The sequence below is a fragment of the Protopterus annectens genome, chromosome 2.part0, assembly GCF_019279795.1.
Source record: "Protopterus annectens isolate FY-2018-M chromosome 2.part0, PAN1.0, whole genome shotgun sequence".
Taxonomy (NCBI): Eukaryota; Metazoa; Chordata; order Ceratodontiformes; family Protopteridae; genus Protopterus; species Protopterus annectens.
Window position 1 is genome coordinate 1827896681 of NC_056728.1, and position 13582 is coordinate 1827910262.

The 13582-nt window shown below is 36.0% G+C and overlaps 1 protein-coding gene across 3 annotated transcripts in view; it reads left to right on the forward strand.

Annotated features, from left to right (window-relative positions):
* LOC122793646 overlaps nt 1-8713 on the forward strand; it is a 1742332-nt gene extending 1733619 nt beyond the window's left edge. For all 3 annotated transcript variants that reach the window (XM_044061857.1, XM_044061859.1, XM_044061858.1), the window contains one exon: nt 1149-8713. In XM_044061857.1, the coding sequence (XP_043917792.1) occupies nt 1149-1370 (222 nt within the window). In that variant the 3' untranslated portion in view covers nt 1371-8713. The remainder of the gene's footprint in view (nt 1-1148) is intronic.
* The last annotated feature ends 4869 nt before the right edge of the window (nt 8714-13582 follow it).

The window sequence follows — 13582 nt, forward strand, 5'->3', positions numbered from 1 at the left end:
GGGAGTTTATACAAGAAAAATCTTGGGGAAAATTTTTATTCAAGATTTTTTCTGCATTCCAAGAAAGCTGAGCCTTTAAAGCCAATCTTAGATCTATCGTAGATCCAATGTATATACATACATACTTGAAGTAAAGGAAAAATTGAAATACGTAAAATGAGGGACAGCAATGAGTGCAGATAAGAGATCTCCTGAAAGGAGAAGTAAATGTAAAGACACATGAAAAGTATACAGTGAGACTGTAATTGGATGCTGGGTATTGGCTGTATTGGTATGTCAGGATAGGCAGTAGCTGCAGCAGGAGAAAAATGTCAGATATGATATGAGCAGTAATGTGAAGAAAAGAGCAGAGGGTCAGTGACAGGAAATGGAGGTAGTATGGAGGGGATTGGGTTATGTGGCCAGAGGGACTGCAAATTTAATTAGCTTCTTGTATAATAAGGTGATTTTTTTCAGGAAAGCACAGGATGTGGAGTAAGAGGTGGATTTTTTTACATGAGGGAGAAGGGAATCACCGAGTTTTGGGCCTAAGACAGAGAAGGAATGGTCTCTGGAGTGCAGTTTTAAATAATGGGTTTCTAACAGGGGACGTGAGTGGTTGGTCCTTCTGTGGTCACAGGATAGCATATTTCTAATCAGTTTAGATGTTAAGGGTGGAAGCATCTGCTCATTAAGGAGTTTGTACAGTTGTGAGCCCAGCAACAGGTCAGCTCTTTGCAGATCTGTTGTTAGGTTATATATAAATATGTATCTACACATATGCATACACACACACACACACACACACACACACACACACACACACACACACACACACACACACACACACACACACACACACACACACACAGACACACTCACACATGCAATGCATATCTGCATTGACACATTTTTGTGTACAGCAAAAAGTAAAATGTTGTATCACATAAAATGCTGCCTAATATTTTTCCATAGATACTCTAACTTTTATTTTCAAAATGTTTCACAAATCTGTGTGTCTACCTGATGGACAGAAACCTCCAAACTGTTTGCATATTTGTTCTGATACTGGTCTGAGTGTAGCTAAGATTTCTGAGAATTTGATTATTTGTTTTTTGACCTGCTGTCTGTTTCATGATGTTTAACAGATTCTTAACTTTTTCTTTTAGGATGCCAAGGACTCCATGGACAGACCTGCCCCTGGGGTAGAGGTACAAAAAAATCCCATTGCTATCCAAAATTTCATAGAGAATGATTCATCAAAACAGCCTCGAGAAGCAACAATCCTTGATGATGCAGTCTCAGACACATCTAGGCAAGACAGTGCTCCCATATCAGAACCCACTCACAAAGAAGAAAAAGGAAATAAAACAGACAACAAGAAATGTTAAGTATCCTTACAGTGCCTCAGGACCAGAGACTGAACTGTAGGCAAAACATAGCCAACTACTTTCATTCAGCAAATAAAAACTGCCTTATGTTTCTATTCTGATCAAGATAAAGGCTGCCAGAGAAGTCAAAAGTGGACAGGAGTGATCAGGCAATGTTTTATTTTGTATTTCTGGAAATATCTCTAGCAAAGTTTAAAGGAATGGAAATCTAGGAATCAGTATTTGTACTTGCTGTTACTTTAATTGATTTCTCAGTGGCAGATTGGGTGTACAGAGATTTGCTAACTAGTTGCTATCAGCTAATCAATGTACAGGTGTACCATGTGGTTGCCACCGTGTCTTGAGAAAGTCACAAAATACAAGTTACAAAGGCACACTTTACATTCTATTAACATATTACCTGCTCTGAGAATATCATTTTTGGATGGAATCTTGCTTTTGTGAATAATATTTAATTGGTTGTATAGTACATGACTAATGGGTTTGTGGACATGGTATGGAAGTAGCACAAGAATCACTGATCAGGAAGACTCCTCTAGGCATAAAGCATTATGGGTATATGCTGTGATGACTCCAATATATCCGTCGGATTATTTTGTAGGAGCATGACAGATTGAAGCCACATTAATCTGCCCCTACATTTTTTCCATTATGAAACCAGATGTGTCATAGCAGAATCACAGAGAAATGTAACATGTTCATAAGCAAAATACAGAAAGTTAGAAACCCTCCACCGCACACAAATTTAACTACTATAAAGACATGCCAGCCTCATTCACCAGTCTCCATTTTGATGACACACAATGTGTCTTTGCCTGAAACATTTTTGCTGTCACTACTAGTTTACAAAATAAAATAGCAACATGATAGTCTCGAATATAGTGCTGTAAAAAACAGAATCAGGCCATCTTTATTTTACTACTACAATCTAAGAATGTTAACACATAAATAAACAAGCAAGGATATATTTAACACCTTGCATGGCAGAAATTTAAGGGATTCTGTCAATACATTATGTCCTGTGGCATCCAAGATCGTTTTACCCTTCTTTTCTGGGACTATGAGTATTTCTTAAATTTGCTGATTTTTTTTCTTAATGCTTAAAGAATTAGCTGAACATTAAATGAACCTGAAGTTAAATGATTTCAAGAAAATAAAGCCTGACTGATCCTTGGTTTCTACTGAAGATTTGAACATGTCAGCGTCAAATAGAAATACTGGGACAAGAAGATTGCAAGCCAGGAATGCCAAGGACCTCATAATCAAGCACTCATAGTTGTTCCCCCTTCTGGACCCATTTTTATCACTTATTCCTGTACATACATGCATGCATACAAATATTTCAGGCATAGGCAATAATGCCCTTTTAGCCTGCCAATAAGGCATATCAGCTATTCCCATAGTAAGTGTCCAGTTTGTTCTTAAAAATATCTAAGTTAGTACTTGCTTTAATGTGTATATTCCACACACCAGCCACTATCTTAGTGAACTAATTAATTCATCTCTCTTATTCTTATACATAGGTTGTCTGATGATTCTCTGCTACTTTTTGATTCCCAGAGGTAATTGTCGCTAAATACCCTATATACCTCAATAAGGTCTCCTTTTAAATGTTTGGGTCTATTTATTTATTTAGCATTTGTTTACCAGGAAAATCCAACTTGGAATGAGTCAATTTTCAGCAGAGGTCCAGGGAGAAATTCTCCAGATATGTCTTTGTAATGTGGGAGGAAAATGGACCACCCAGCGGACACCCACACAAATGCAGCAAGGACATTCAGACTCTGCACAGAAGGTACCTCAGCTGAGAATCAAACCAGAGAACCTCTTGTTGTGAGGCAACAATGCAAACTGTTGCACCACTGCACCATTCAATGTATCTAGCAAACAATTATTTCATCATTTCTGATTTCCTAGACTCTATAAATCTTTTTATACAATTTGTAGTTCTAAAACTATTATGAAACAGATGGTTGATATGATGAGAAAACTCAAAGCTGGATCTACCCAGGTCCTTAAATGAATCTACAGTTTCAATCACTATGTGTTATATTAGTATTCACATTTCAGTTTATGTCTTCCAAATCTCATATACTTAGTTTCTGAAGGATTTATTAGCATATTATTCTCCAGTGCCCAAATGTTCAATTTAGTCAAGTTCTTTTGCAGAGATGCCCTGTCAGTAACACATTTAATTAATTTACCCATTTTCAAGTCATTTGCATACAGACTGTAGAACTTCTCAGATAGAAACGATAGAAAGCCACAACCTAAACAAGTATAAGCCTGGAACAGAGCCCTGTGGGATACCTTGACTGTAAGCTAATATGTCACCTGTCCAATTGTTGTATGATACTTGCCATGTACTATCTGTAGGCCATGCAGCTATCCATCTTGTCAAGATTACACCAATATCTTGTTGTTTTAATTTATTGATCAGTGTTTTGCGTATGTCCCTATCAAATGCTGAGGTTAAGTCTTTGTAAACTACATTACACCAATGTTTTTCATTTACAGCTGTTATTATATTGTTATAGAACATCATATTATAGGTTGTTTAGATTTTCAACATATGCATGTTGATGTATGGTTTCAAGTCCCAACCTTTCCATTTCTGACAGCGATAACCTATTTCATTGTTTTCCTCAACATGTAAGTAAACATATGGGTCTATATGACTCCAGGTTTGTCTTATTCTTCTTTTCCTGATAAACAGGTTTAACAAGTGCATGTATGCAATCAGGAGGTATCTCCCCATACTTAAATGATCAGGTGAATAACAGATATAATGGTACTCGAAGTTCAGAAGTGTTCTCAGGTCAGTTTGCATAGTTCTTTTTCAATATAATCAAATTTAATTTCGGTATTTGAAGTTACCAGGATGTTACTGGGAAATGTGTCACCTTCTTTGTGGAGCCAAACTGCTATGAATACTTGTGTTTGAGATTAAATTTTAGAATCTTCAGACAGTTTATCAATTTGTATATCTTTACAACTTAATATTGTACTATAAAATGGTTTCCTGTTATGCTCCCTGAAGGTCGGGAGAGTCAGTACTCGATATGCTCCTTCTGGTCTTCAGCATTCCTAGCTTACAATCTTCTTGTGATGGTATTGCTGTGTTCAACTCTGTCACTTTTGAAAATTCAGTAGTAAACCCTGATGCACACCTGCTTGTGTTGCCCAGCTTTAACTAGATAAGAAGTAGTCTTGCTTACACAGTGCATACATATTTGGTTATGCTCTTTTAGCTGCATAAAAGCATGGTCATGAAATAAATATATTACTAGCATTAAACTGTGACAGAAGAACCTTTCCATTTGTTATTAAAAATGTTTGTGTTTAGATAATTTACTTTCTTTTAGCATATGATAAACCTTAATTTAATCATAATGTCAAGCTACCAAGTAGCTTTTCTTCCCATGCCATTTTAATAAAACTGTCTGCTGTAGAAACATGATACAAGAATTCAGAAGTATACTTGGGCTAAGGAATGGCTCAGTCAAGATGCTCTTAAGAAATATTGTGTTTGAATAAGTAAACTGGGCTGGTGGATCAACTAACCTGAGGTTTAAACTGTAAAGGCAGTAACAGTTCTTTCATTCATTTCCTGATTATCAGCTTCATGCAGTGCAGAGCTGTGGAGGAGCCAGACCCTTTGCTGGCATTCATTGAGCACAGGACAGAAATTCCTCCTGAAAGTAGTAGCAGCCCAATTGCAGGATGCATATGGACATTCAATTTCACATGGTTTGCTGATGTGGTCAATTTAGAGGAATGCCGGTTCATCTTCAGCACATATATGGGAGGTAGAAGGAACCAGAGTACCTATCAAAGGGTTCCATTTACATTGTCAAAAGGGCTGTTCATCGAACACCTTTTATCAACACGTAAATGCCGAACTACCAAAACTTTGATCGCACACATAAGCAAATTTTTTCCCAGGGGAAAAAAATTGCTTGGCTGTCGTCAGGAATTTGTCCTTTCCTCACCTGTAGTGTGATCTTGAAGTTGGTATATTTAGTTAGGGGGGGTGTGGGGGGTGAAGTCCCTCACTTCATAGGGTGTGATAGTTTGTTTTCTTTGCTGCTGGCCAAGCTATTTTATCCCCTGGGAAAAAATTTACTTATGTGGCCGTTCAAAGTTTTGGCAGTTCACTGTTTACATGTCGATGAAAGGGTGTTCGATGAATAGCATTTTCAACAACATAATATAGACCCGCTATCAAAATTTCATAAAGATACATGAAGGACCTGTATACATCATAGACCAGATACCCAAGCCAAGAAACGAACTGCTGACCCAAGAGCTATGAGTCAGCATTGCTGCTGTGCTGCCCATAGTAAACTTTAAACCAAAATGACATGAAACTCTCTAAACTGCGATGCATGCTCTTCTGTGCATTTTCAAAGCACCACATTATTAGTAGAACAAATCTGAAATGTATCATGAAAAAATGGGTTTCTTCCAACATCATAGCATTGCTTTTATCCTAGATGCCATTTATTGTCTTATTTAATGCTAGACAATTTACTTCCAATCAAACCACTTTCAGCCATCATTTAAAAATGATGACTTCTCCTAATGACTGTCTCTCTGCTCCATTATTTACATACAAACGGGGCATATTTAAGAACATATTTAGTATAGATGGTTGAAAGGTATTAAGTATCTCATGCTGCTTCTGTGCCGCATAATACACTAGACATGTGCGCTGGATCACGTGGAGAACGATCCACTTTTGTATAGCACAGATAATGTTACTTGATATGTCTTGTTCCTTTGAATGAGGATTTAACAGAGATTTGCTTTTTTCTATGTGTTTCATCCACCCTCTATAATTCCTTTGTGATACTAACTCACAGTGTAAATATTTGTTATTTAGGTCATAAAGTATGGATAAGTAAGAACAATCAAGAACATAGTGTCATTTCAGTTGTATGGCAACATTACAGGAAGGCATAAAGGGCTGTGAATATTAATATTTCTCATGGAACAGATAACTAGATGAGTAAAGGGATGGCTAGAGGGACAGACAGATAGCTGTATACAGAGCAAAATAGATAGTAGATATTCATATATGTGCAGCACACACAAAATTAAATATAGCAATGTTGCTCATCATCAGAAATAATAGATATATGTGTTAAAGCCACTATTCAATAACTTTACTTGGAATTTTAAACATGGTATTCAGCTATGGCTTCTTACACACCTGCAAACAGCTGACAAGACATTTTCTATGGGCTGGCTGACACGTTGCCTATTGCAGGTATTTATGAGTAGGGAGGAAACTGGATCACAAAACAAACAACAACAAAAAAACATGGGCATAGGGAGGACATGTAGACTCCTCATAGAACTTCCCAGGCAAAAAACTGTAAAATTAACTTATGGAGGTAGAAATGCTACTCACTATACCACTGTATAGCTCAGCTAAAAGGAAATTAAATGCCATTTGTACAGTCCATCACACAGGTCTACACAGATGCATATTTCTTCCTTAAAAAAGAGGACAGACACTTGCTTTTCTATACAGTCTTGTTAAAACTTAAGAAATATGCTGCATTGTTTCTGTGTTCATTCCAATCACAGTCTTAGATTGTGGATTGTTCTTAGTCTCAGTTTAGAATGGGCAGGTATTATAGTGGTGGTCAGCACAAGGGATATAAACTGAAAGCAGAACCATAAATGGTTTTAGTAATGAGTATACACAAAGTAGCATAGTTTTTGTGTGTTGTAAAGCATAATAATTTATCTTTTGCTCAGTACTGTTGCACAGAGTTGTTACTAAGCAGTCATATTCAGACCATCCACTTCCTTCTCCAATCCATAGAAATGTATAGTATTGGTGATTGTGCAAGCTCTGTTTGTAATAAAGATAGTCACTTTTATATATGTGTCCGTAACTGAAACAGCCAAGGACTCCTAATTAGAATAAACTGCAGATAGGCAAATTATTTATTAGAAATACATGGTTATCTCTTAAGAGAGTTAGATAGGTAATGTTGCTGTTTAGCTACTTTGGTAGAAAAGTATAGTTTCAAAGTGCAGCAATATCTTCACTTTAAGAAAGAGGCAACATCTGTTTCCTGTGGTTTTGATTTTCTTTATACCCTCTGCAGTCATCTGCCACTCAGCACTGATCATCTTTCTGAGCTGGATTGCTTAAGTAATCTTATTTAGTAATCAACAATTCAGGTGATTGCTGTTATCCACATATTTCCATGCCAAATAAACTGTTTACAAATGTTAGAAAAATAAGGTGGTGCTAGCTGGGTTCTGACCCTATTATTCCTAATGTATTACTGAATGCATAAGGTGATACCTGTGAACGTATAGACATAGAAACCACGGTGTAACCATTAGTCTGATCAGTGCTGTTGCTGGGGAAATGATGCATCTCTAACAGTAACAACTTACTAGTCTCAGCAGTAGTTCATTTTGTACTTCTTTATGTCTGAATGAAGGGACATAAATGGAATTCATCCTGCGATTAAGTAACTACTTAAAGTACTTTTTTTTGTTGTTGTTGAATAACTAAACTTTTCACAAGAGCATCTGATAATCAGATTATAGGAACTCGGTGGCCTGTAGACAAGCTGTGACAGGACGAAGTCATTCAGAATGGTAAATGCTACTTGATCAGATTATCTTTTCTCCGAATGTTACCTTTTTCAGGGATGAAAGCTACAACAGCCATATTTTGAGGCATCACTCTGATCAGCCCAAAAGTAGAAGCAAGTCCCTGCCATGTTCTTTAATCAAACTGTAAACCAAATAATATGCTTAAAATATATGCTGATGGTAGAAGTTTTTCTACATATGAAAAAGATGGGCAGGGACTATGAATGCATTCCTTTTTAAGTGTTCTGCCAATCTGTGAGCACTAAGGTTGGCAGTGTGATCCCTGATAGGATAAATAACGACTCGGTCTCAGTTGCCATTTTGTTCTTAGCATTTATTTCATTTAAGTTACGATACTTCTGCACTAGTGAGGCTTTGATCAGCACTACATTGCACTAACACATTATCTATACCATGATCTTCACCCTCATGATCAAACCGTGCCAACTGTGGGTAAATCTTTATATACCCACACCCACTTATGGATTATTGCTTAATACATGTATTCGGATATATTATTTGTCTACTCCAAGGAAAAAAAAGGTTGGTAAAGTATCACATTAAGGCCTTTGACAAAGCATTTCAGATTTTGCATGTGATGTAAGAATTAATAATGGTACCAGGTTTAAGACTAGCTTTCTAAATGTTAATCACTCATGCATGATTCAACATTGAGATTGCACTAGCTTGGGCATTTTGCTTTTCACCAACATAGTATGATCTGATAGTTGATATATATATATATATATATATATATATATATATATATATATATATATATATATATATATATGCAACATGGTTACAAAAAAAGCTGTTTTTGTTGACATACTTTCAGATTATGATGTTCTTTGTCTAGAAAAAATGGACTCTTTTAAGAATAATCAAATATAGCAATATATGCATGTAAAATACCACTGAAATATATATTAACTTTAATGCAAATAACTAGCAGTAATGTGCTAATACACTGGAGATGTGTCTAGTTGGGAGTTAGTTATGCCATAAAGCTGGCTAGTATAACACAATGTTGTCTCTAGTTAAAATTGTGTCATACTTTGCAACTTTGTTGTTGCTTCTGAGACATTCACAGGCATCATCATCCAATGCAAAACAAGTTTGTTTGTGTCTTTCGGCTTTTCCCCATTAGGGGTCGCCACAGCGGAAATGCAAAACAAGTAAGTAAATAAATAAATACAACTAGAGGCCTTTAAGTTCAGTCCCACTTGTCACACAAATCACTACTATGCTTAGTCAAGTAATCACATGTCACATAAGTGAAGATTTCTTCAAATTTACAGTTTAAACAGTGCCATACTAAACTGCAATATCTAATGAGCAAAATTATTTTTCTCCAGAAATTGCATCTTTCTAAAGGCCTAAATAACCAGACTGGGTTTTAGTATGTGATGTCATAACTCATCTCATCAAAACTGCATCAATGAGATGGGGATTTTTTTTAAAAACTCAATGATTTTGAGGCCCTTCACCTCCAGCTTCACAAATGTGTGAGATGTCTTATCTTACTTCTCACCACACCCTTAAACTTATTATAAATTACCGCTGATGTCACATCAGACTGGGGCAAAGAAGCTGTATCATGCTGAACTGGCCCTCAGTGAGTGCAGTGTCCAATGAGCTATATGATTCCTGTTGCAGCATTGTGTATTCAAACCAGTGCATGTTGCTGTCATAAATATTATTAATAAGCTGAGATCAAATGCATGACATTCCATAAAAGGCTTTAGAGTAGTCTAACAAAAGAACAATTAGTACGTGTTTTTGTAAGACATCGAGAACAAGATCACATTTTAATCAGTAATGAAATGTAGAACTGTGAAACTGCTTTTGCATGCATTATTGGCCAAAAGATGTCCCAAAATTCCTTCTGTCCCAAGATTACAAAAAGATCTATGAGGCTAAAGTCGCAACAATAAATGGTGGTTTAATGATGGTGGCTGTTTCATTGTTTTTTTTTTCCTAATATAGTGAAAATGTATTTTATGGCTACTTATAGCAGTATGATTGGGTTGAATATTATAGTGATTACATTAAATGTATATGCTGCTGTTTGGGGAGAAGTTACTGGAATGATCTATATAGGATAACAATAGGAAATAATCAAATGACTAATGGTCTTAACTTATACAGCTGTTCTCAGCTTATGAGTAATGACCATTTAATTCTTAGACGTCAACAAATGTGATTGGCTGACTGCCACAGTAACTTCAAGACTGCTGTTCGTTGTATTAAAGGTAGCACAAAGCATATTATCTTTTATCCTGACTGCAGTATTATCTGATGTTGTAAGAGATTTATAATGTTTAATAACTGGTAGACAGTGGACATATTAGTCTTGCATTTACTTATTTGTATCAGTTTCTCCTGAGCTCAGCTGCCAGATTTTCTATTCTGTGTATTCAAGGGTTGCTTTTAGAATATGTGTGTGGAAGTAGTTCTCCTCATGAGTTGTAACAACTGCGGTCCTACCACAGCATAATGTTGAAGTTGTACACAGTCTTCCCTAACTGCGTTGTTCTGGAGATGAATTCCGTCATATAATATTCTCTAACAGACTATAGTTGTATTAGTATGTGCTCCCGCATTACCTTGACTTTCTTACACAGTCGTCCTTGCTTGATTTCTGTGTAACGTTACATTGCCTAAGTGCCTCCTAGAATCTGTTTGCCATTTATTGCTTGTTCTGAGTTGACCAGTTTTAAAGCTGCCATAATGAAAACAGATGATGACCAAGCAGTATAGTAGTCTGTATAATTTTATATTGTATATGGGACTGAGAATGGACTTTAAAGGTTTTATATCAAAAAAGGCAATTTGATATCATAAAATGTTTGGAACACGAGTTCATTATAGCAACATTGTATGATTTATATGCACTTTATTTTTGCATAAATAAAACAAAAGTTAAAAATGTAGCAGTATAACAAATGTGTCCTGAGTTTTTTTTTTTACCCAAACTTAGGATAGTACATGAGTACATGACTTTTTTTCTGTTGAATAATGTCAAAAACATTATCTAATTTCCCCAGGAAGGAGAATTATTTTTATCATAAAATTCGCGATGGAGTGTAATACATGTTACTGGCTTACTTTTTACACTTTGCATGCTAGCTAAACCTAATGCAAATGGCAACCACATTTCCAATTACAGTGAAAATGTAATTAGAAGACTTATTAAAATTATGTGCAGTAATTAGCTGGTTCAGCATTTTTCCATGATGGCTAATACTTCTGCAATGAATGCCTTTACATGACAGTGGTAATAACCACATAAGTCTTTTCTGTGTTGACTATATCTGCTCCTGAGTATATTCATTTCGGCAGTAGGATTGGACCACTCTAGGGCATTGTGCCTCAGCCTTAAATGATCACAAAGGATAGTATTTATATCTTTCTTTCAAATGTTTTTGAGCTGTTACCATTAAATATCTTCCAGCTGACCATCTGGTTCTTTCACTCTGGTTATTCCTAACTTAAAGTGCCCTCATATTACACCCTTTGGGCTGGCACTACTATAGGTGGGCTTGGAAGGGGGTGTTGAAACATGCAACCAATTGTTTTTCAATGTCTTATACATTGCAATGTATGTTTTTTTTTTATTTTATTTTTGCAGTGCACCTAACTTTGCAGAGCTGCTGAAAGCATGCACACCACTGTACATAATACCAGCTAGCTCTATCCCTATCCTTTAATACTGAACGTTAATGGTAATCTACTCTGCTATTATGGCATGCCATGATCACTTGAAAAGTGTCAAATCACAGAGAGAAATCCCAGTCCATCTTCCTGGAATGGGCAGGCTGGCAAAAAGTGACTTCTTCCCACTCAGCCCTCCTGGCTCCTCCACCTCAAGAACCACTAATGTTGGTCAGCTCAGGATATATGTCATAAGGTAGTGTGTATATATATATATATATATATATATATATATATATATATATATATATATATATATATATTTGGGTCTACTTAGATTCATTGAAAACTCATTTCACTGAAATTCAAAACACTCACACCAAATCACTGAAAGCTGAAATCATTGAAAACTCATTTCACTGAATCGCATTTTACTCAATGTAACTACTGTTGGGAAAATAAAATGTATATGCCCTTTACCCCACTGTAGTGTGATCCTGAAGTTAGTATATAGAGTTGGCGGAGTTATATTTGCCCAACAGTACTTACATTCAGTGAAATGTGAGTCAGGGAAATGAGTTTTCAGTGATTTGAGCTTTCAGCAATTTTTTGAGGGTGAATTGAAATTCAGTGAGATGAGTTTTCAGTGAATCAAAGTAGACCCATAAATATATATATATATATATATATATATATATATATATATATATATATATATATATATGTGTGTGTGTGTGTGTGTGTGTGTGTGTGTGTGTGTGTGTGTGCGCGTGTGTGTGTGTGTGTGTGTGCGTGTAACTCTTGGAACACTCCCTTGTACTGAGATTATCCAACTTAAAAGTGACATAATACTGGAGGAATTCTTCTGAGCACTAGTTTGTCAAACCAGACAAAAGTGCATGGTTTACCACTTTCCCTGAATTATCCTTCCCAGAAGCTTAGATGTACAAATGGACAAGGATGTACTATGATGTTCGTGCCAACATTCCCATTCATAATTTATTAGTGTTGCATGAAAAATATCAATTTTACCAAGATCTTCTTCCATGTTGCTGGGATCTGAGTGAAAATTAAAAATGAATGCAGATCAATATATTTGTTTTTTCAGGATATGTTGCTATATGTCAGTTTATGCATGTTGGTGATAATTACATAATGGACAACATTACTGTTACAACAATTGGCTATTGTGTGTATGATATCTGAGATGCACAGTGAGAAACAGAGGTTATTACAAAGAAGTTCAGATACAGATTGACAGGTTCTTAGGCTGTTACTAGATAATGGATCAGTTAAGCCTTTTGAAGTCTGGTGACTGCAATTACATCCAACTAATAATCAAAACAATTCATTTTCTTTCAGTTGAAAGAAAACGTCCTTACACAAGGAGAGTATTTAATATAGAAGTGAAAGGATGCATGTTTGGAGATCTCATAAATATGGACTTGGCTTTCTTAACATTTATTACAAACATGCAGGCAAGGACCATTTCAACAATTAGAGATCACTTTTACAAAGGAACAACTCAAATACATTCAGCACAACATCTCTGCAAGAAAGCGTTACAACTAACCAAAAGTACAGAATGTTTTGATTAAAAACCTGTCAGGATTCCAATATAAATGAATGAACCAGGATATGAAGGCTGTGTAACTGGGTTTGTGGATAATTAATTCATTAACTTCATTTTCTTGTTTTTGGCTCCTGATTTGCAGCTGGCCAGTTACTGTCTCACTTTTTTGATCTCTGCCATTCAGAAATGTTCAGTAACTCATTATGGGGTAAACAATTGCCAGAGCTATTGCAAGTCTCTTCAGTGAGACCCACCAAGGAAGTGTGTTTGACCTTCAAATCTTTATCCCAACCAAATCTTAAGTCTGTCAGAGGACCTCCCAGTCAATTTCTTACACATTCTACTCCACAACTGT